At 40.3% G+C, this 20,790-nt stretch overlaps 1 protein-coding gene across 2 annotated transcripts in view; it reads right to left on the bottom strand.

Moving 5' to 3' along the window:
• Lrp12 (LDL receptor related protein 12) overlaps window positions 1-20,790 on the bottom strand; it is a 71,515-nt gene that overhangs the window by 21,123 nt on the left and 29,602 nt on the right. The window contains exon 2 of one of the 2 annotated variants that reach the window (XM_034516495.2): window positions 12,665-12,721. The exons of the other annotated variant lie outside the window; for it this stretch is intronic. Coding sequence (XP_034372386.1) covers window positions 12,665-12,721 — 57 coding nt within the window. The remainder of the gene's footprint in view (window positions 1-12,664; window positions 12,722-20,790) is intronic. 2 annotated transcript variants of the gene reach the window in all.

Raw genomic sequence — 20,790 nt, forward strand, 5'->3', positions numbered from 1 at the left:
GGGGAGGCGGAGACATGTGCAACCCTGGGGTTCACTGGCTGGCTATTCAGTCTATCCTTTCCCACAGACTCAGAGATCCTGTCTCAAAAACCCAAATAAATGACAGTGGTGCACTCAGTGCTTAGAGCAACATCTGTATTACAGCCCACCAAGGTTCAAGGAACATCATGGTGAGGCTCAGGGAGGCTGTGGGAGCCAGAGGCTGTGGAGGATTTCACTGAAATAGTGTCTTCTGGTCATGACAGAGCCATTGCAGGCATGAATCCTAGTGGCTATGCTTGGTTGCCTGCATCTGAACTGCACAGGCTCAAGCCAGTAGACACTCCAGCATAGGGCGGGGAGAGGCTCATGCGAGCTCAGCCCTAACTGGTGATGAAGAGCTGCAGGGACCGGCAGATGTAAGGGTGTGGCTCCACAGGCTGCCATGCTCGAGGGTAATTTAAAAAAGAAAAGAAGGCATGAAGTTGGAAGGGGAAACAGTGGGTTCTGCAAAGAGAGGCAGACAAACAACAGGAGGCAGATTATGAATGAATATACACACACACTTTTCAAAAAATAAATAAATAAAATAACAAAATAAAAAAAAAAAAACCCACACCAACGTGGGTGACTCCTCAGGATGGCCCACCCAAGGTAACTAACTTCTGGCGTCTAGACCCAGGCACACACGTGCAAGTGGGTGAATCATTAAACATGTGGGGATAGTGTAGCCATGTAAGTCAAAGGCAGTGAGTGTTGAAAAACAGACTGTCTAGTTAAAGAATGTACATGAAAATCCAAGAGCATAATTCACATGCATCTTCTGCATCAGCACAGATGCAGATACATAAGGGTGGATATGCAGCAGAACTATTCCCATTACTCTCAGTGGCATTCCTTACCAACCAAATTATTTTGCTTGGACATTAGTTCTAACCAAAGCAGGTAATTCCATGGTCTCTTGAAGATCACAATGTTCATAACAAATAATGAGAAAAATGATTTTAAACGATGGTAAAATAAAACACCCAGTAAAAAAATCAGAAGAGACATAATACTGAAGGGAACTCTAGAACGTAGTAAAATGTGATCTGAGGAAGGCAATGAAGCTGAGTGTAATTACACTATAAGAAACTAACCATTCCCTGGGAAGTTTCTAAGCACGACGAGTAATTCTGAAATCGCTGGCAAAGCACAAGATAAGATGAATTGGGAGGATTCAACCTTTTATACATTCTTTAAAGTTATAAGGGCATTCTTTTTTTCCTGCAAGGGCATAAAAACTATTGTTACAGTGCCTACATTTTCTAATTTATACACTAGAGAATTAAATGCCAAGCAAAGGATTATTTCTATTTCCTGGATGGGGAAAACTATTAATTTCTGAAGCTTGTGACTCTTTCGGGAAGCAACTGCATTGATGAGCAGAGACAAGGCAGGAAGTGGTACTTGGCAAACGAGCTGGTCTCAGAGTCCATGATTTCCAAACCATCTGTGTCACCTATGACACAATGTCCATTCCTATCTAAGTCATTATGTCCTCTGTGTGCTGAAGTGAGGGGAATACAGGCTATCACCTCCTTTTCTCGGGACCATACTTCTATTTGTACAGATTATTTTGAAGATCACAAAACTTCCATATTTATATTGTGCTTCATTAGCAAGCTGGTATCAAAAGTCCAGTTCTCCCACCTGCAGCATAACAGAGTGCCAAAGATAATCAACTTTAAAACGAGGTTCTTCTGGCTCACGGCTTCAGAAGGTTGGTCAAATGACTGGCCTCACTACTTGGACTTTGGTGAGATAACTCATCACAGTAGGTGTGCCTGTGATGCCTCATGGTAAGTCAGAAATCCAGAGAGTAAGAAGGGACCGGCGTCTTGCAATCAGCACGGGGGTGGGGGTGGGCGGAAGCTGCTGCTGCTGCTGCGGCTGCTGCTGCTGTGGATGCTGCTGCTGCTGCGGCTGCTGCTGCAGATGCTGTGGATGCTGTGGCTGCTGCTGCTGCTGTAGATGCTGTGGCTGCTGTGGCTGCTGCTGTGGATGCTGCTGTGGATGCTGCGGATGCTGTGGATGCTGCGGATGCTGCTGTGGATGCTGTGGATGCTGCTGTGGATGCTGTGGCTGCTGCTGCTGTGGCTGCTGCGGATGCTGTGGATGCTGTGGATGCTGCAGATGCTGCTGTGGATGCTGCGGATGCTGTGGATGCTGCTGCTGCTGCTGCTGCAGATCACAAAGCCTCCCATGGTCTTCACCTCTGAAATGCCCAACGCCTCCTACAAGTGTTATCTTGGGGCCTAAGCTTTTATGTGTGGACCTTTTAGAACTGTCCAAACTAAAATACCCACTAAATGACTGGCTTTGTACAACAGAAGATTTTGCAAAATTACAGATAATGAATATGCAATCATACTTTGAAGAACTTTTCTCAAAATGTCAGAGAAAATATTACATATACGAACATGTGTGTTTTATACCCTCAAGGCGTCTTGCCCACTTAGTGCAGTGGACCTGTTCACCTGACTCCCATCATCTAAGCATGACATGCAACATGCTCTGATTGTCGTCTGATTGTCATCCCTAACTATTCTAAGCTGACTTTATTCACTGTTCCAAATGATAATGCAACATGAAAATTCATTGTAATCTTATTAAAACAGCCACTTAATAGATATCTAATAACATACAAAACATGATTACATAACATTAATATAAATGCATTAGTGTATAGTAAAATATTAACAAGATTAAGTTACACAGCATATAATATAAAGATTATGGTACCTCATTACCTCCCTCAAGCTCACGGGGGCGCTCTAACACAGCATCTGGAGCATTTCATGACCAGGCTCTGGGGAGGGAGGCAAGCCACAGTATCCTATATTAACATGTATTACTTTCTTCAAAAATGTAGTATCTTGTATCACCACTCCCTTTCTTTGTCTGAAGAAGTTTCTTGAGTTCACACTAAGTTCTATTTTATATTCTCTAATCTTAGAAATCCTACTGGGTTCATTATCAACTAGAACATAGTACCTTATGTCTTTCTTCATTTGAAACATGGATAAAAGCACTGGTCAATGAAAAAGTGAAATTCTTTTTGGTTGCTTCAGCAGAAGATCAAGGTACTTGACTGAAAAACTGTAAAATATCATTGAGATCCCACAGAAAGGTATAAAAGACCACTCTTTATTCATGTAACTTTCCATGTTAAAATTATCCACATAGCACTATTAAATAATTTCCATTTAAGTTTCCCTTTCAGACTCCTTACTTACAAGCCCTTAAGAATTCTAGAATTAATATTTCATTAGACTAAATGTTCTTCAGTAAAACTGTAAAATACTACATTATAATATTTAAAATTAAAGCAATAGCTAAAAACAAGCCATTTCACCACAATGCTATATACATCACAAATTGTTAACTCTTGTGTAAGTAAAGAACTGCAGCTCAGACAGTAGTAAGCACCCCTCCCACATTTTTAAAGCTACAACTAAACCTTCAGTTGTAAATGGCTTTGGAGATCAGCAGTGTGCTGGACCTCTAAGTGTCAGGATAGGTAGCTATAAAATGAAAACACAGAAAGGCAACAAAGGAAGATGATTCTGAAAATCAATTCTGACAATCAAAAAAATAATGTTTAAAAACCATTTGAAGTCCACACCAAAGTTAATTAATATTAACTAAGTTAATTAATTAACTAATTATTAAGTTAATTAATATTAACAAGGATTAAAGAATTTTGACGACAATATCCTTTTTCTTAGCTCTCACATGTTCATTCTGCCTGGTAAAAGATTCCACATCAAATGTAGAATAGATTCCAGACAAACTAACCTCACTTAGCGCATTCAACTCTCGATATTAAACGGTAAGAACGCAGAGCTGTCTCATGTTGAGTGAGTATGACATGCCAGTCCTAACATTAAAATAGAATGTAAAAACACCAAAGCCTTCCAGCTGAGAAAGGATTAAGCCCGCAGATCTCTAATAATAATAATAATAATAATAATAATAATAATAATAATAAACCCAGCATAGTTTCTGTCTAATTATAGACAGAAGTCAATCTTATTTTGTTTTTGTTTATAATATTACATTTCTAGGCTACGAATCAAAAGAAGAGGCAATTAATTTTTTTCTTTTCATTTTTAAAAAACAGATTCAGAAAAGTAAAAGGTTAGATCTTGATAGAATTAACCACAAGGAAAAATATTAAGCAGGAAATGATGATCATATCTAATGTAAATACTCATATACACTACAAATAGCTGTGTCAACTAGTACAACCCCTTTTAATACAATAATTTTACTAGGATTTTATACTATGAGTACAGTCTTAGAAATAAAAATGTTAGTTACATATTAACATATCTTGCAGCATGATCCACACTAGGGGGAGACCACTGGACACAGCTCCAAACATTAAATATAAATCCCAAAGGATGGGAATTCTATGCAAGCATTAAAATGGACATAAACATGAATATAAATAAAAATATAAAATATAAAATTTTAAATGGAAAGGATGGGAGATAAGATTAGTTATAATACAAGTGAAAAATGTAATTTTAAGGTATGCATAGAAAAGACACAAATGAAATAATTTAAAATATTATATATACTGTGACAATGCATCATGATAAGAATATCTCCTACGCTCTAATAGACTGGAACTTCTGGACCTCACAGCCAGAGTTATGAACACATCTGGAGGTCACTGAAGAGACAAGAGTGCTAGCCCACTGTATTCAGCCTGTTTGTTTAACTTGCTTTTAAGAGGCCCATGTAAAAACCTTGCTTGTCCTGGGCTCCCACGTAATCAATTTTTAGAACTAATGGATAGATGCAATCTTAAATTATGTAGTCTTCCATACCCAGGCCCAGAGTAATACCTGTGTATGTATCATTGCTGAAAGTAGTAAATACGAGGCAGAAAGTGATCTGAGTGACTCACCACCATCAATGCTGGATCAGCATTTGGGTACTAGTTGATAAACTATGACTTTGCTCTCTGGGTCAGTTAAAGTAAGTGGCTTAATCCCTTTCATGGCTCCATTAAAGACTTCTCTTTCTGTAAAGCATTCCTCCTTCCTTCCCTGTGGGAAGCCCTTCGTTAGGGACACACAAGGACAGGCATAGGATGGATTCCTAGGACAGCCTTCACCTAAACTCAGACTCAGACCCATACAGCAGACAGAGAGCAGAGAGGATGAAGCAGAAATCCAGATCTGAACTTGTTCTTGATTAAATGGCCCGAGGGTTAAGCGCTTTTATTTCTTTTCTTAATGCAGCACATTTGATGCTCTACTGGTGACTCAGAGTTAATCACTAATACAGTTAGTCCCTGTAATGTGCTAGGAGGCTAAGAATAATAGGCGATTTTCTTTATCTTTTTGCTTTTTTGGTTTTTGAAAAAGTTTAATGAAACTGTAATTCATGAATAAATAAAAATTTTGAAGACAAACCTGATTTAGAAGCAATCAAAAGTAAGAAAAAAAGAATCAGATATTGTTTGTTTGATTTAAGTCAAACTCATAAGTTAGAGAAAACCTTAGTTTAAATTAAACACATCTTTAAAAATCAAGTATGTTTATTTAACAAGTACTAATGGCTTGTTATTAACAACCTGACCTAAAACATGTTCCATTCCAGTGGAGTTAAGAAGCTACATTTTGGCTATTCTTTAAGTAAAAAGATTTAAATGAACAATTTAACTTAAATGAAAATTTAATTTAATATTTAAAACTATACTGAGATAGTCTTTCTGTTCATATATAATAATTAAATTACTTGGTAGTGTTCAATATAATTTTATGATTATAAAATTCACAAAACACTTGTCTTTTCTCCTGCTTATAATATAGAGAAATGTTAAAATCTAGCTCATAAAAAGTTCTTTTTAAAAAATTTTTTATTGGATATTTTATTTACATTTCAGATGTAATCCTCTTTCCCCCCCACCCAGGAACCCCTTATCCCATTCCCCCTCCTCCTGCTTCTATGAGGATATGCCTCCACCTACCCTCCCACTCTTACCTCCCTACACACCATTTCCCCCACACTGGGGCATCCAGCCTTCATAAAAAGTTCTTAATTAAAAAAAAAGATATTTAATATTTTTTCATATTCACAATCATGATTTTATAATTCAATATTTCATATGCCAATCTATAGTCATGAAATGAGCAAAAGAACAAGTACATATCTCTTGGAAGTTTTTGAGGAAGACCGAACAGAAATGAAGACTCTTAGAAACAAAGTGTTGCAAGCCTGGGTAGCATAACATCAGCCATAAAGTAACAATTCCCTCGTTCTGGCCCGAGTGAACTCAGCAAGTCCCATCGCTCTCACTCTGTCAAATCAGGAAAGTCAAGTCATCTACTGCTCACGAGACATCATTTGTAGGTCCTTTGCAAACGTATTAGCTGTCCTAACATGCTAAAGACTTAGCATAGATCTACTGTGATAAGTAAGTAGATCTGCACTGCTCATGTCTTCCATCCAGTAGGCTCCGTCAGACCATTACTTACTGTGAAGGTTTGTGTTAACTGTGATTCAACCAAACCTATAATCACCTGGAGATGGGCCTCTGGATGCCTGTGGGGATGATCTACATTACATTAACTGATGAGACAAGAGTCATCTTAATTGTGGCAGGAACCATTCCCTGGGCAGAGGACCTTTGACTGCACACGACAGAGGGAGCAGGCTGAGTCCGAAGTCCTCCTCTACCAGACAGTCTCAAGCTCTTGCTGCTTAGACTTCCCTACCATGATGGACTGCACCTTGAATTCTGAGCTAAAAATAAACACTTTCTCTAGTAATTCCCTTTTATCAGGGTATTTTATATAGCAATAGACAAGTTAAAACACTCCCACTATTCTGGCACAAGGTCCATACCTGTGCTTTAATATATGCAGAATAAAACAAAGTCATTACAGACAGGCTAAATATGCATCTGAATGGTCCTAGTTTTTCCTGTTGTAGAAATATGTATTTTTCATTTTCAAAGTGACTGTACTAACAGGATAAATTAGGACCTAATTAAACGTTTTGAGTAGACTTTCCGCAGCGCAGACAGCTGGAGCAGGAGACTGCAGTACCAAAAGAGCAGAAAGGCTTAAAGTGAAGAAGGCCTAGTGCAGAACGGGCAGCAGCACAGACTGCTGAGCTTTCTCCTCCTAGGGAGGTTATGCTTGCATTGGAGTCTGCACAGGGGAGACAGCTCAGTGATCAGACACATCTGTGATCAGAGCCAAAGGGACCTAATTTGCTAACCTCCAAATCTAAAACCTTAAATGCTCTAAAATCTAAAAGCTTTATTTATTTATTTTTGTTACGATAATAGATTTGGAGTATTCTAGGTTTCAGATTTTTGGATTAGTGATGTTTAATTAATAAAGACTACATAAATATTCCAGTTCCAATATTCCAAATTGAAACACTTCACACAAGGGATACCAATGTATAAATAGTTCCTCACTGGCCAAAGCCTTTGAGAAAACATACGTTTATTCTTTTTAATATGTAATAATGATAGGTCTTTTATGCTATTCTTCACAGAAAGATGATTTTTTTTATAAGACTAACCTTTAGAAAAAACATTTCACGTTAACAATGTTTTACTGTCTTCTGAAATAGAGTATTTTATTGATTTATAAATCCACTTAATTAAAATACACATTTTTATGGGATGAATTGTATTTTCCTCAAAATTCATTTATTAAAGTCCTAACATCAGTACTTCAGTGTCACTGTGATTTCAGGGAGACTCTCTGGGGAGGCAATAAGTTAAAATGACATCACAGAGGTGGCATATTATGGTGTAACTTTAGGAGCCGTTAGAACAGATCTAGGGCAGGACACAGTAAGAGCATCTCAGAGCCACGGAGAGAACACTGAAGAAACTCTCCCTACCACATCTTGGTTTTGGGCTTCTGGCCTCCAGGCTCACAAGAAAACACATTCTGTTGTTTAGTCTGTGGTGCACTGAGACGGCAGACATAGCAAGCAATAAGTACATCTAGATGGGTGTGAAATTCCTAAGTAGGGAACGGCTAATAGAGAACACATTTTACTACTTTTACAGTATGACTTTCTGCTGATGCTTCTCAAATAGGAATTTACTGAAGAGCAAAGGCAGCACTACAAAACAGCCCAGCAGTCTATCTCAGGCTAACAGAGAACAGTAAGACATATAATCTAACCCTGATCAGTTGATGTCAAGTTTACCATCTGATACTGGATATGTCCAAACTTCACACTGCATATTGATCTGCCCAAGTCAGCAACCAGTGACTGACATACTATAAAATCATACCTGGTAATGAGAGTACACTCAAAGGCCAAAGCCAACCATCCTGCAATGTCACAGAGAGCAAAAAGCTCACACAGGAACTCAGATTCCAACTGCAGCTAACCTTTTAGAAGCTACCACTTGTTAGATTTTTGTAACAAAGAATATTTACAATTGTCTGAAAAAGACTGCAAAACACTCCTATACTTTTTTAGTTATATATCATTAACATTATCTTCATGTGTCAAATAAAACATTACATTGCAAAAGAATGAATGCAGAAGCAGATGTTGAGAAACCAGCTACTTTAAATGCATTGATAAAAGCTTTACAGTAAGAAATGATACTGTTGACATGTTTGTTCTAAAATTTACTTTAATAAAACTATGCTATAGATATAAGCTTATAATAAACTCATTCCTGTTATTTTACATTGGATTTCCAAGTTTTGCGGTAATTACTCATCTTTAATTTCTAGTAAATACTGATAGTGATCAAACACTTTATATAGACTTTTATTGGACTCGGTGCTGTGCACCAATAATTCCAGTAACAGCTTCACTAAGGAAGAAGGATTGGATTTAGAACAGCTTGGACTGCACAGTAAGATCCTGTTTCAAAAACCACAACAACCACCAAACGGGTGGGCAACACACATCCACAATCCGTGATCTCAGCATGTGAGAGGTGGGGGCCACAGGGTGAGGCAGCTAAGCACAGCTGTTTAAAGACAGTGAGAGCAACAGAACCCTGTCCTAACTGACCCATCTGCCCCCTCAGCAGCAGCAGGAGTTGGAGCAGTGGTTCAGTAATAGACACGCTCAAGGCCCTGGGTTTAATCCCCAGAACTGCTAACAAAACACAACTCCATTTTCTCAAATTTCTTGTCGTAATTCATTCTCCCCTTAAAACTCACATGCTGAAAACCTTCTCCCAATATTTGAGGACCAAATTGTTTTAAAACTGTTTTTCACGTTCGCTCATTTTGTGGATGGGAAAGAGCACCTGGGCTGAAGAGAACACGTGTGGTTCAGGGGAAGGAAGGTCGCATGCAGGCCTGGTTCCCTCCTGCCATTATATGGGATCTTGGGACTGAAGTCGGTGGTAAGTGCATTTACCCAAAAACCATGCCAGTGTCCCAGGGACAGTCTTAAAAAGAGGTAACTGAGATAAATGGGGATGGTTTCCAAGCCAATGAGTCAGACCAGAAAGAACCAACTCTCACTAAGGGTAGGCTAGATGTTAAGCTTTGAAACAGTTCAAACAAGGTGATTGTCTCAGGCTAGACTTAGCAAAGGCTCTCCTGAGAAGAAGGTCACTGCCTCCATGGCTCCTGAGTTCAGTGGGGTTACGGGGGACCCTGCCTCCATGGCTCCTGAGTCCAGTGAGGTTATGGGGGACCCTGCCTCCATGGCTCCTGAATCCAGTGGGGTTACAGGGGACCCTGCTTTTGCTCCTGAGTCTATCAGGACGGCAACATTTTCTCATCTGTCCCACCATTTTCACCAGAGCCATGGCAGCTGCTTATTCCACGGCTCTTTATGCTCTTGATGACCTCCCCACAGTTCAAAGAAAGTCAGAGCCAACAGATGGTGACAGGTGGTGACTTCAGACTAAGTGCTAATGCCTGAAGGGACTGATTATAGTCTTGAGAATCCCTGCAGTTGGCATGGCCACTGCTTTGCTTAAGAAGACTTGGCTGTGACAGCTCCAATGACAGACCCCAAGATGACCCCACCTATAGCTACTTCCAGTGACCTTACACACAACCTCTGAACTCCTCACAGTAGGTCTTCCTGGAGTACTTCCCCGACTTATAACAATAATGCAATATAAGCAGCATCCTCTCACTATCCCAGGGAGCCTCTGTCCTATGCACTGGACTTTTTGGTGTTGTAGCCTTCAACCCAACACAGTTTTGATTATCTATCCATGGTTTTATTCCAGGTTTCATTATCTATCTGTGATTTTTATCAAGGCGCGAGGGAGGCAGGGTGAGGTGGTTTTACAGAGAAACCAATCCCATGACTGCCAGCCTCTGGCACAAGCAGAAGCACTAGCCTAAGAGTCTAGGGATCTACCAGGAGCAGAATGCAAAGAGAAAGACTATAAGGGAGTGGCCAGATCCAGTCACAGGAGGAGTACCAGTAAGCCCCTGAGAGTTACTACCTTTGACTATCTGTTGTCTATTAGTTTCCCCCTAATTGTAACATTCCACCCTGTAGGTGAGTTCTTAAAACAGAAGGTACACAAATCAAAATAACTTCAGGAAGTTCCTGAAACTGACCAAATTTACTAGACTCCTCTCTCTTAAGAGTAAATTACAAAGATGGCTGAGGGTCATTCTCAGGCAACTTTTAAGACACGTAAAAAGAAAAACAAAGAACTCTCAGATGAATAAATATGCAAAGACTTGGAGAACTGATCAGAGACACAAACCAGCCCAGCTGCCTGGAAGAGGTTTAGAACTGAACCATCTGAAAAGGATACTCTCCAACCTATGGAGCTGCCTATAGGCTGTGCAGTGTGCTCTAGGTTCCTGATGCAGCTGTCTTTGAGTCATATCTGCTCCTGTAAGTAACCCTTTAGTCATGACCCTGTAAGTAACCCCAATAAAACACAATGGTTCCCCCCAAGGTGGACTTTGGTGGCATCTGTGCTTTAGTCTGTCATGGGCTTCCTGTCTGGGGTGAGTAGACTGCGTATGTTCATCTCCCCAGAAGTCTGTGGCTTAATACTAAAAGGACTCCTACTACAGAGAGTCGAGGGTCCCCACAACCAAGGCTTGCAGTTACTGACACTAAAGGAGTTTTAGATTTTGTGTTCCTGACTTCCATTAGAACAGATCAGCAGAGAGGTCACTACAATACTAGATTGAGTGTCCTTATAAAAGGAAAAGAGACTTTCTTGTCCTCTAAGCATTCTCAGAAGAACAGTCAATGAGCCCACAGATGCACCAGGAATCAAACTTGCTAGCACCTAACTTTGGAGTTCCAGCTTAGCGTGTAGAACTTTGAGGAAATTGCTGTTACTTAAATCATCTGGTTAACTAAACTGCTATGGCAGGCTGAAAGAATCAATATTTGAAAAGAATCTGGAGATAATAGTTTTTAAAAACTTCTGAGGCAAAAAGCCTTTGGTTATGGAAATTTATTTATAAACAATACTATTTCCTTTTGTGAATTGGGAATATAATCATAATTCTCATTAGCTATTAAAAACAGGACACAAAGACACACAAGATCACTTTTAGAACTTAGCTTTTACTGAGCCAGTTGGATGGCTCAGTGTTAGGTAAAAGCACAAGTGAAGCCCTGGGTTCCATGCTAGCACCCGCTGGAAAAAGAGAACCTTTTCACCTCCTCACATATGCTGTGTCATACAATAATAAATAAGATGAAAAAATATTTGCTTTTAGTTGAGATATAGTCAATACACAATTAAAAGCCTATGAAAAAGTGAATTAAATAATCAAACAAGGCTATTTTGATTTCTGGGAGACCTGGCATATTTGAGTTTGGTGAGCACACAGACAAACCCAGAGCTGGTGATAAGCCCATTAACTTCCTGAACACAAAATCAGAGACACAAAACATACAGCAAGCTTCTAAGTTTGCTTTATGGGAGAAAAAAAAAAACAAAAGAATTGTAAAATTTATAATAAAAAATCAGTAAGGTGATAAATATTGCTGTGTAACTTTTAACTACCTAAACCTTATCAATAATACAGGCAAATGGCTAATTATTAGCAATTATTAGTAGTTGGAAACTATTTCAATGAATGAAAAATAAATTATTTTTGATATGCTCATAACTATAGTTAGCAGAGCAAACACAGTATCAAACTGAAGTCGTTCGCAGCTGTGTTGTCACGGCCTTTGGTAACTGCGCTGTAGCTCAGGAGGATGAAGAAGGACGCTGGCTCTCTGGCTGACTCCAGAGTCGCAGACATGAGCATGCTAATGGATTACTACTGGTAACAACTGCACTCAGATAAACAGCTTTCTGTGGAGCACTGCTCTACTCTAAAGCGTCTAACAGGATACTTCTTTTCCAAGTCTGTAAATTCTAGGGACAACATTCAAAATTAATTTCACTTTTACCCAAGTTTGCACAGGGAGAAAATACTAATTCTACTTGAGCATTCAGCTTAACTTCCACATGAAGACAATTACGTAGTCGGTTTGGGAGAGTATAATCAGCCCTTCGGCATGCAATATCACTTTATCGTATGAGAATTTCCCTGTGTTCCAGTTCCTTCCTCCCTGATTACATGCTGTGAAAGCAGCAATAATTTTTATAGCCAAATATCACCCCATAAGGTTTTCAATATTTACCATATAAGTCATGCATGAAATTTAAACATTACAAAAGATGACTTACCAGTTGACACTCCTGAAATATGCACATTTTCAGAAAGTTCTGCAAGAGCACCATTTCCTAAAATTAAACATAATGAATAAACTAATTTCCAAGGTACAACTCATAGTTTCACATTCTTCTTTAAAAAAGACTTTCAATTATCAGAAACTAAATTTTTCTAACAATGTTAAAGAAGAAGAGTAAGACAAAACATTTTGGAAATTACAATACAGTGCAATATAGAGATCTCACAACCGCAGAGAGCTGATTAACACGGAAACCAACGGCCAGCTACTGATGAGCGGGAACTGAGCGCAAGTGTGGGGCAGAGCGAGCACTGACTTTAAGGCATCCTGGTCAGAGCCTGTGCCGTCGGCCACCATTACTGTTGGAGCCCCGCTGACAGAAGCTCCACTTGAACCGAGGTCACTCATTGTCCTGTATCTTCCAACCCTTTCTGCTCCCTCAAACTAATGAAAAAGGAACCCCTTCAGGTATTTATTTTATAAAACACATTTAATATAAATTAATTCCCATCAAACATCACCCTCCCCCACACTGTTGCTTGTGCTGGAGATGAATCCAGGATCTTGGACGTGCACAGAAAATGCTCTGCCACCAAGGCACCTCCCAGTTTGCTCTCGTACAGCTCGCTCATTACTTTTGAAGGTTTGCTTTCTTCACTTACAGTCCAGACTGACCACCACAGTCAGGAAGGGCAGAGGAGGGGTTATCTGTACATCCGAGGTGGAGCAGGTGAGCTACCTGCTAGAAAGTGAAAGCAGAGTCCTTTGTGGTTGAATAAGGAGAAAGTGGCAACATTCTAACTAATAATTTTTCTTTTTCCGGCCACACAACACTTTTCTTCAGATCGTAGAGCAATAGATCCTCGTCCCATTGAGAGATGAATAAATGAGCGGTGCCATCATTCCTGAGATGAAACCATGTCATGGCACGGAGCACTCAACAGCCATTGATTTTTTTCTGACTGTATAAAGTGTAGAATTACCACTGAAGAATAAAACAATACTAAGAAAAGCACACTTAGTCAAGTACAGCTCTACTGATCACATGAGAAGAACTGCCATATTGCCCTCAGAGACAACACAGCAGGAGTGAACGCAGGTGTGACATTAACTACACAGGCAAATCTGGTTCCCTTATTTTACATTATGTGGCAATGCCATATACGCACCAGTTCTTTTGCCCAGCAAAGTAAATCATAGGGCCACTGGCAAGTGTGCATCCACTTCTTTACCACATACACCTTACTTATTTTAAAGTAGAAGAAACAAAATAGGAAACACATTCAATAAAGCAACTACCATAGTTTGACAAAAGGCAGTGTCCACTGCCCTAACCTTTGCACTCCGTGCCCAGAGAACCCGAGTCCTTGTGAAAGCTGGAGCGGCAGGGCAAGGTCTGGCTTAGGCCTTCTATGACGCACATCTGTTCTATGACGCACATCTACTCTATGGTGCACATCTGTTCTATGGTGCACATCTATTCTATGGTGCACATCTGTTCTATGGCGCACATCTATTCTATGGTGCACATCTATTCTATGGTGCACATCTACTCTATGGTGCACATCTATTCTATGGTGCACATCTGTTCTATGGCGCACATCTATTCTATGGTGCACATCTGTTCTATGGTGCACATCTATTCTATGGTGCACATCTGTTCTATGGTGCACATCTGTTCTATGGCGCACATCTATTCTATGGTGCACATCTGTTCTATGGTGCACATCTATTCTATGGTGCACATCTGTTCTATGGTGCACATCTATTCTATGGTGCACATCTGTTCTATGGTGCACATCTATTCTATGGTGCACATCTGTTCTATGGTGCACATCTATTCTATGGTGCACATCTACTCTATGACGCACATCTATTCTATGGTGCACATCTATTCTATGGTGCACATCTATTCTATGGTGCACATCTGTTCTATGGCGCACATCTGTTCTATGACGCACATCTATTCTATGGTGCACATCTATTCTATGGTGCACATCTGTTCTATGGTGCACATCTGTTCTATGACGCACATCTATTCTATGGTGCACATCTGTTCTATGGTGCACATCTGTTCTATGACGCACATCTATTCTATGGTGCACATCTATTCTATGGTGCACATCTGTTCTATGGCGCACATCTATTCTATGGTGCACATCTATTCTATGGTGCACATCTGTTCTATGGCGCACATCTACTCTATGGCGCACATCTGTTCTATGGCGCACATCTACTCTATGGCGCACATCTGTTCTATGGCGCACATCTGTTCTATGGCGCACATCTGTTCTATGGCGCACATCTGTTCTATGGCGCACATCTGTTCTATGGCGCACATCTGTTCTATGGCGCACATCTGTTCTATGGCGCACATCTGTTCTATGGCGCACATCTGTTCTATGGCGCACATCTGTTCTATGGCGCACATCTGTTCTATGGCGCACATCTGTTCTATGGCGCACATCTGTTCTATGGCGCACATCTGTTCTATGGCGCACATCTGTTCTATGGCGCACATCTGTTCTATGGCGCACATCTGTTCTATGGCGCACATCTGTTCTATGGCGCACATCTGTTCTATGGCGCACATCTGTTCTATGGTGCACATCTGTTCTATGGTGCACATCTACTCTATGGTGCACATCTACTCTATGGTGCACATCTACTTTATGGTGCACATCTATTCTATGGTGCACATCTGTTCTATGGTGCACATCTGTTCTATGGTGCACATCTATACTGCACAGGCCTTCTGCCTGGAGACCTCCTGGACCACCAAACACCCAGCTGAGCAGGGACACCATTTTAGGCCAGGGGAACAGAAACTGGGGTAGAGAGGCAGTAGAGTAATACTGCCAGATATTACTGATATAGCATGATAGAGTGAAACCTTGCAAAAAAAATTACCTCCAAAATGTGCATCAGGGTCCCCGTTTAGACTAATCTGCATATGTGTATGTTGAGTTTTCCCAAGGGACAGATCAAGAGTTGCTACAAGATAAAAGTTAAAAACACTTCTGGATAACCTACTTGAAGAAATTCTTCTCTGTGCAGAAGAGCTCTCATGTGGAGTGTCCCAGACAAAGGCCAAGGCAGCCCCAGCAATCAGAACACCCATAGCCGCGGCTGGCCCGAGTGCTTCACTAAGTTGCCGCTCACATTCTCCTCCTGAAACTCCTAGTGAACTTCCCAAAGGTTCGGAGTTAGGTAAGCAAGTAAGGCTTTGTGCCACCAACCCCAGTGACCTGGGTTCTATCCCTGGCACCCACACCAGGAGAAGAGAGAACTGGCCTGCAAGTGGTCTTCTGAACTCTGCCCATGTGTTGGGGGTGCTGTGTGAGCCGCTCTAACCCTTGGGCCACACACCGCTGCCTTCATCAGCCTGACACAGCAGCTGCAGCAGTTCTAGACACCACACCCACAGGAAGCCAGTCCTACCATTCTGTTTAGAGCTGTTAAAGTCACATGACCAGTGGTCCCAGGCTGAGGGATGAGGTGTTAATTTTTCTGAACCACACTAGAGTGAGATAAAGTAGAGAAAAGGAAAGCCAGACGGCTGCCAAGGGTCAAGCTACAAACTGCATGCAGCATGTTTCTTTCAGCTAGAATCAGAACCCTTTCCCTTACCTTAGGATTCACAAAGTTGGGCTCATTTTCAATTTTTACTTCCTCTATTCCTTCATGCACTTACCAAAAGTTTGGGAAATGGCACAGCCTAACTAAATTAATGCAGCAGTGAAGCTTTTGGGGATCATGCTAGTGAGAGGTGACTTTAAAACTCTGGTCAGTATTCTGCATCCCTTAATGACATAACAGACTTGGTTATTAGCCAGGAAAGCCAGAAAAAAGAGATAAACACTGTCTGGCTCCCAACAGTTGAACCCCAAAGAAAGTGAATCTGAGCAAGCCTTTACTTAACAGAACTGTGGCACAGGACTTTCTACAGAAATGACCACACACCAGAGACACTATCTAACTCTGGCAGCCCTTTGGCACATGTGCCTGTTGGTCATTTGAAATATGGGCACTGTACCATAACAAGTAAGTTAATTTGATTTAATTGTAATTAATTCAACTTTAAATTTAAAATAGCCCCTGTGGCTAGTGGCTATGTAGCCTTGGTTCTAAATCCGATTACCAGTTTATAGCGAAGGCACAGGACAGGGAACATCTTTAATTACATTACTGAGATACACTTGGCAAACTTCAGGATGAAAATTGTAAAAACAGTTTCTTTAAAAAATATTTGGTGGTTTACAAAAACAACATTCAAAAGGCTGTGATTTGAACTTACAGACTGGAAAAAAGCTTTTTAATGAATGTAAATTTGAACCTAGCTGGATCTTTTAATAAAACTGAGGGAGTTTTATTTAAAACTAACAATAAACTAAGAGTATTTATAGTTATTAAGAATGAAAATACTTTGTCTTTTAGAGGTGAATTTTAAAATACTAAAATCAGAATAGATATTGCCTCAGGGTAAAATGATAGGAAAGGATATTCCAAGGAAATGGACCCAAGAAGCAAGCTGGTGTAGCCATTTTAATATCTGACAAAATAGACTTCAATCCAAAACTAATCAGAAGAAGAGATAGGGAAGGACGTTACATACTCAGAAAAGGAAAAAACCCACCAAGAGGACAATGAAACTCTTAACATCTGGCAGTAAAACTAAGAGCATTCAAGTTTGTAAAAGAAACACAAATATAGCTTGTATCACATACTGAACCTCACACATGGATAGTGGGAGGCCTCAATACTGACTCTTACCAATGGACCAATCATCCAGACAAAAGCTAAACTAAGAAAGGCTGGAGCTAACTTACATCATAAACCAAATAAACCTAAGAGATAGTTACAGAACACTTAACCCAACCACAAGAATATACCATGTTAGCACCTCATGGAACTTTCTCCAAAACTGACCATACACTCGGACACAAAGCAAGTGTTAACCAATATAAAACAGTTGAAATAACCTACTGCCTCCTATCTGACCACCATGCATTAAAGCTGGATATCAACAGGAACCACAGAATGCAGGGATACTCTCTTGTGCACTATGTAAAAGAATCGTCTGTCAATAAAAAGCTGATGGCAGCCGGGCGCAGTGGCGCACCCCTGTAGTCCCAGCTACTAGGGAGGCTGAGACAGGAGGATCGCTTGAGTCCAGGAGTTCTGGGCTGTAGTGCGCTATGCCAATCGGGTGTCCGCACTAAGTTCGGCATCAATATGGTGACCTCCCGGGAGCGGGGGACCACCAGGTTGCCTAAGGAGGGGTGAACCGGCCCAGGTCGGAAAAGCTGATGGCCTATTAGCGAAAGGCAGGAAGTAGGAAGTGGGAGTTCCAGTAGAGAGACGAGAACTCTGAGAGATAGTCAGGTGCAGGAAGATTCACCCCAGACTTGGAATGAGTCCAACATATGATACTGAGAGAGGTTAACTAACCAGCCACTTGGCAGACATGGAATAGTAAAGAATTCTCAATAGAAAACTTCAAAGTGAATCCAAGAACACTTTAAAAAGACCATCTACCATGATCACGTAGGCTTCTTTTCCCAGAGATGCATGGATGGCTCAACATACACAAATTGATAAATTTAACTGACCATATAAGCAAACTGAAAGACAAAAACCACATGGTCATCTTATTAGATAAAGAAAAGGCCTTTGACAAAATCTAACACCCCTACATGATAAAAGTTCTAGAAAGATTAGCAACACAACAGACATTCTTAAACATAAATAAAGGAAATTTCCAGGAAGCCTAGATATAACCAGCATCAACTTAAAATGGGGAAAACCTCAAAGCAATTCCACTAAAATCCCAAAAAGACAAGGCTGTCCATTCTCCATACCTACTCAATAGAGTAAAAAGTCTTAGCTAGAACAAACATACAGCTGAAGAAGGTCAAGGGAAGACAAACTGGAAAGAAGTCAAAATACCTTTACTTGCATGTGGATATGATTGTATATGTAAGTGACCCTAAAAACTCCACTGGGATAGCCCACAGCTGATAGCACTTTCAGTAGCTAGATACAAAATTAACTCACAGAAATTAAAGTGTTCCTATATACAAATGACAGACTGAGGGGAAAAAAAAATCAGGGAAACATCCTTTACAATAGCCACAAATATTAAACAATGTCTTGCGGTAACTCTAATCAAGCAAGTAAAAGACCTGTATGACAAGAATTTCAAAGTCTTTGAAAAAAGAAACTGAAGAACATTTAAGAAGATCTGGAAAGATCTGCCATGTTCACAGATTGGTAAGATTAACATTAATAAAAATGGCCATCCTACTAAAAGTAATCTATAGACTCAGTGTGATCCCCATCAAAATTTCAACAGAATTCTTTACAAGTTTTGAAAAGATTTCAGCTTCATATGGAAACACACACACACACACACACACACACACACACACACCCCAAATGAACAGATAAAAACACCAGGATAGTTATACACTGGAAAAAGAACATCTTCAACAAATGGTGCTGTTCAAACTGACTGTCTGCATGTATCTGCATGTAGAAGAATCCATATAGATCCATACTCATCACCCTGTATAAAACTCAAGTCCATCGGGATCAAAGACCTTAGCATAAAACCAGATAGACTGAACCTGACAGAAGAGAAAGCTGGGAGTAGCCTTGAACTCATTTGGCACAGGAAGACTTTAGGATCAGAACACCAATAGCACAGGCATTAAGATCAACAAGTGACACACAGGACCTCATGAAACTGAAAGACTTCTCTACATGACAAAACACACCATCATTCAAAGTGGCAGACTAAACGCAGGAAAAATGTTTACCAACTACACGGCTGATAAAGGGCTAACATCCAAAATATAAAGAACTCCAAAAATTAGATATTAAGAAAACAAATAACACAATTAAAGAGCAGAGTGCTGATTGACACAGAATTCGCAAGAGGAAACTCAAATGGCTGAGAAACACTTAAATATTTAACATAATTAGCCGCCCGGGAAACTCAAATCAAAACCACTCTGAAATTTTATCTTACACCAATGGGAATGACTAAGAGCAATAAAACAAGTGGCAGCTTATGGTGGTGAGGATGTGGAGCGAAGAAAACACCCATGCATTGCTGGTGGGACTGCAAATTTGTGCAGCCACTAATGAAACCAGTGTGGTGGTTCCTTAGAAAGGCGGGAACTAGTCTACATCAAGATGCAGCTATACCACTTGTGGTGGTTTGAATAGGTTTGACTCCCATAAACTCATATGTTTAAATGCTTGGTCCACAGGGGGTGGCACTATTAGGAGGTGTGGTCTTACTGGAGGATATGTGACATTGTTAGAGGAAATGTGTCACTGTGGAGGCAGGGCTTTGAGGTCTTATATGCTCAAGCCATGCCTAGTATGAAATAAAACTCTAGTTTCCTCCTGGTACCTTTGGATCAAGATGTAGAACTCTCTGCTTCTTAAGCACCATGTCTGTCTGTAGGATGCTATGGTCCCCACCATGATGATAAGACTAAACCTCTGAAACTGTAAATAAGCCAGTCCCAATTAAATGTTTTGTTTTATAAGAATTGCTATGGTCACAGTGTCTTTAGAGCAATGGAAATCCTAAGACACCACTCTTGGGCATATAGGATGCTTCATCCTACTATAGAGACAGACACTTGATGAGCCATGCTCATTGATGCTCTACTCATAATAGCCAGAAATGTAAACAACCTAGATGTCCCTCAACAGAAGGATGGGTAAAGAAAATATGGCCCATTTACACTCAGCTGTTAAAAAAAAAAATAAAATCAAGAAATTTGCAGGTAAATGGATGGAACTAGAAAAAAATTCATTCTGAATGAGGTATCTCAGACTTAGAAAGACAAATACGGTATGTGTTTATATTTGTTTTCATGTGGATATTAGCTGTTAAGTCAATGATACAGCCAAGCTACAATCCATAGAACCATGGAGGTTATGTATAGATTAAGGGGATGGGGAAGAGATTGATGTCCTAAGAAAAGGCAGATGGAATCATTATGGATGGATGGGGTGGAGGAATTGGATAGGGAGGATCAAGTGGGGAGTGGGAGGAAGAGGGCAATGAGGGAGAGAGCTAAAATTAAGGGGCATTTGAGG

Source organism: Arvicanthis niloticus, chromosome 13 (genome assembly GCF_011762505.2).
Source record: "Arvicanthis niloticus isolate mArvNil1 chromosome 13, mArvNil1.pat.X, whole genome shotgun sequence".
NCBI lineage: Eukaryota > Metazoa > Chordata > Mammalia > Rodentia > Muridae > Arvicanthis > Arvicanthis niloticus.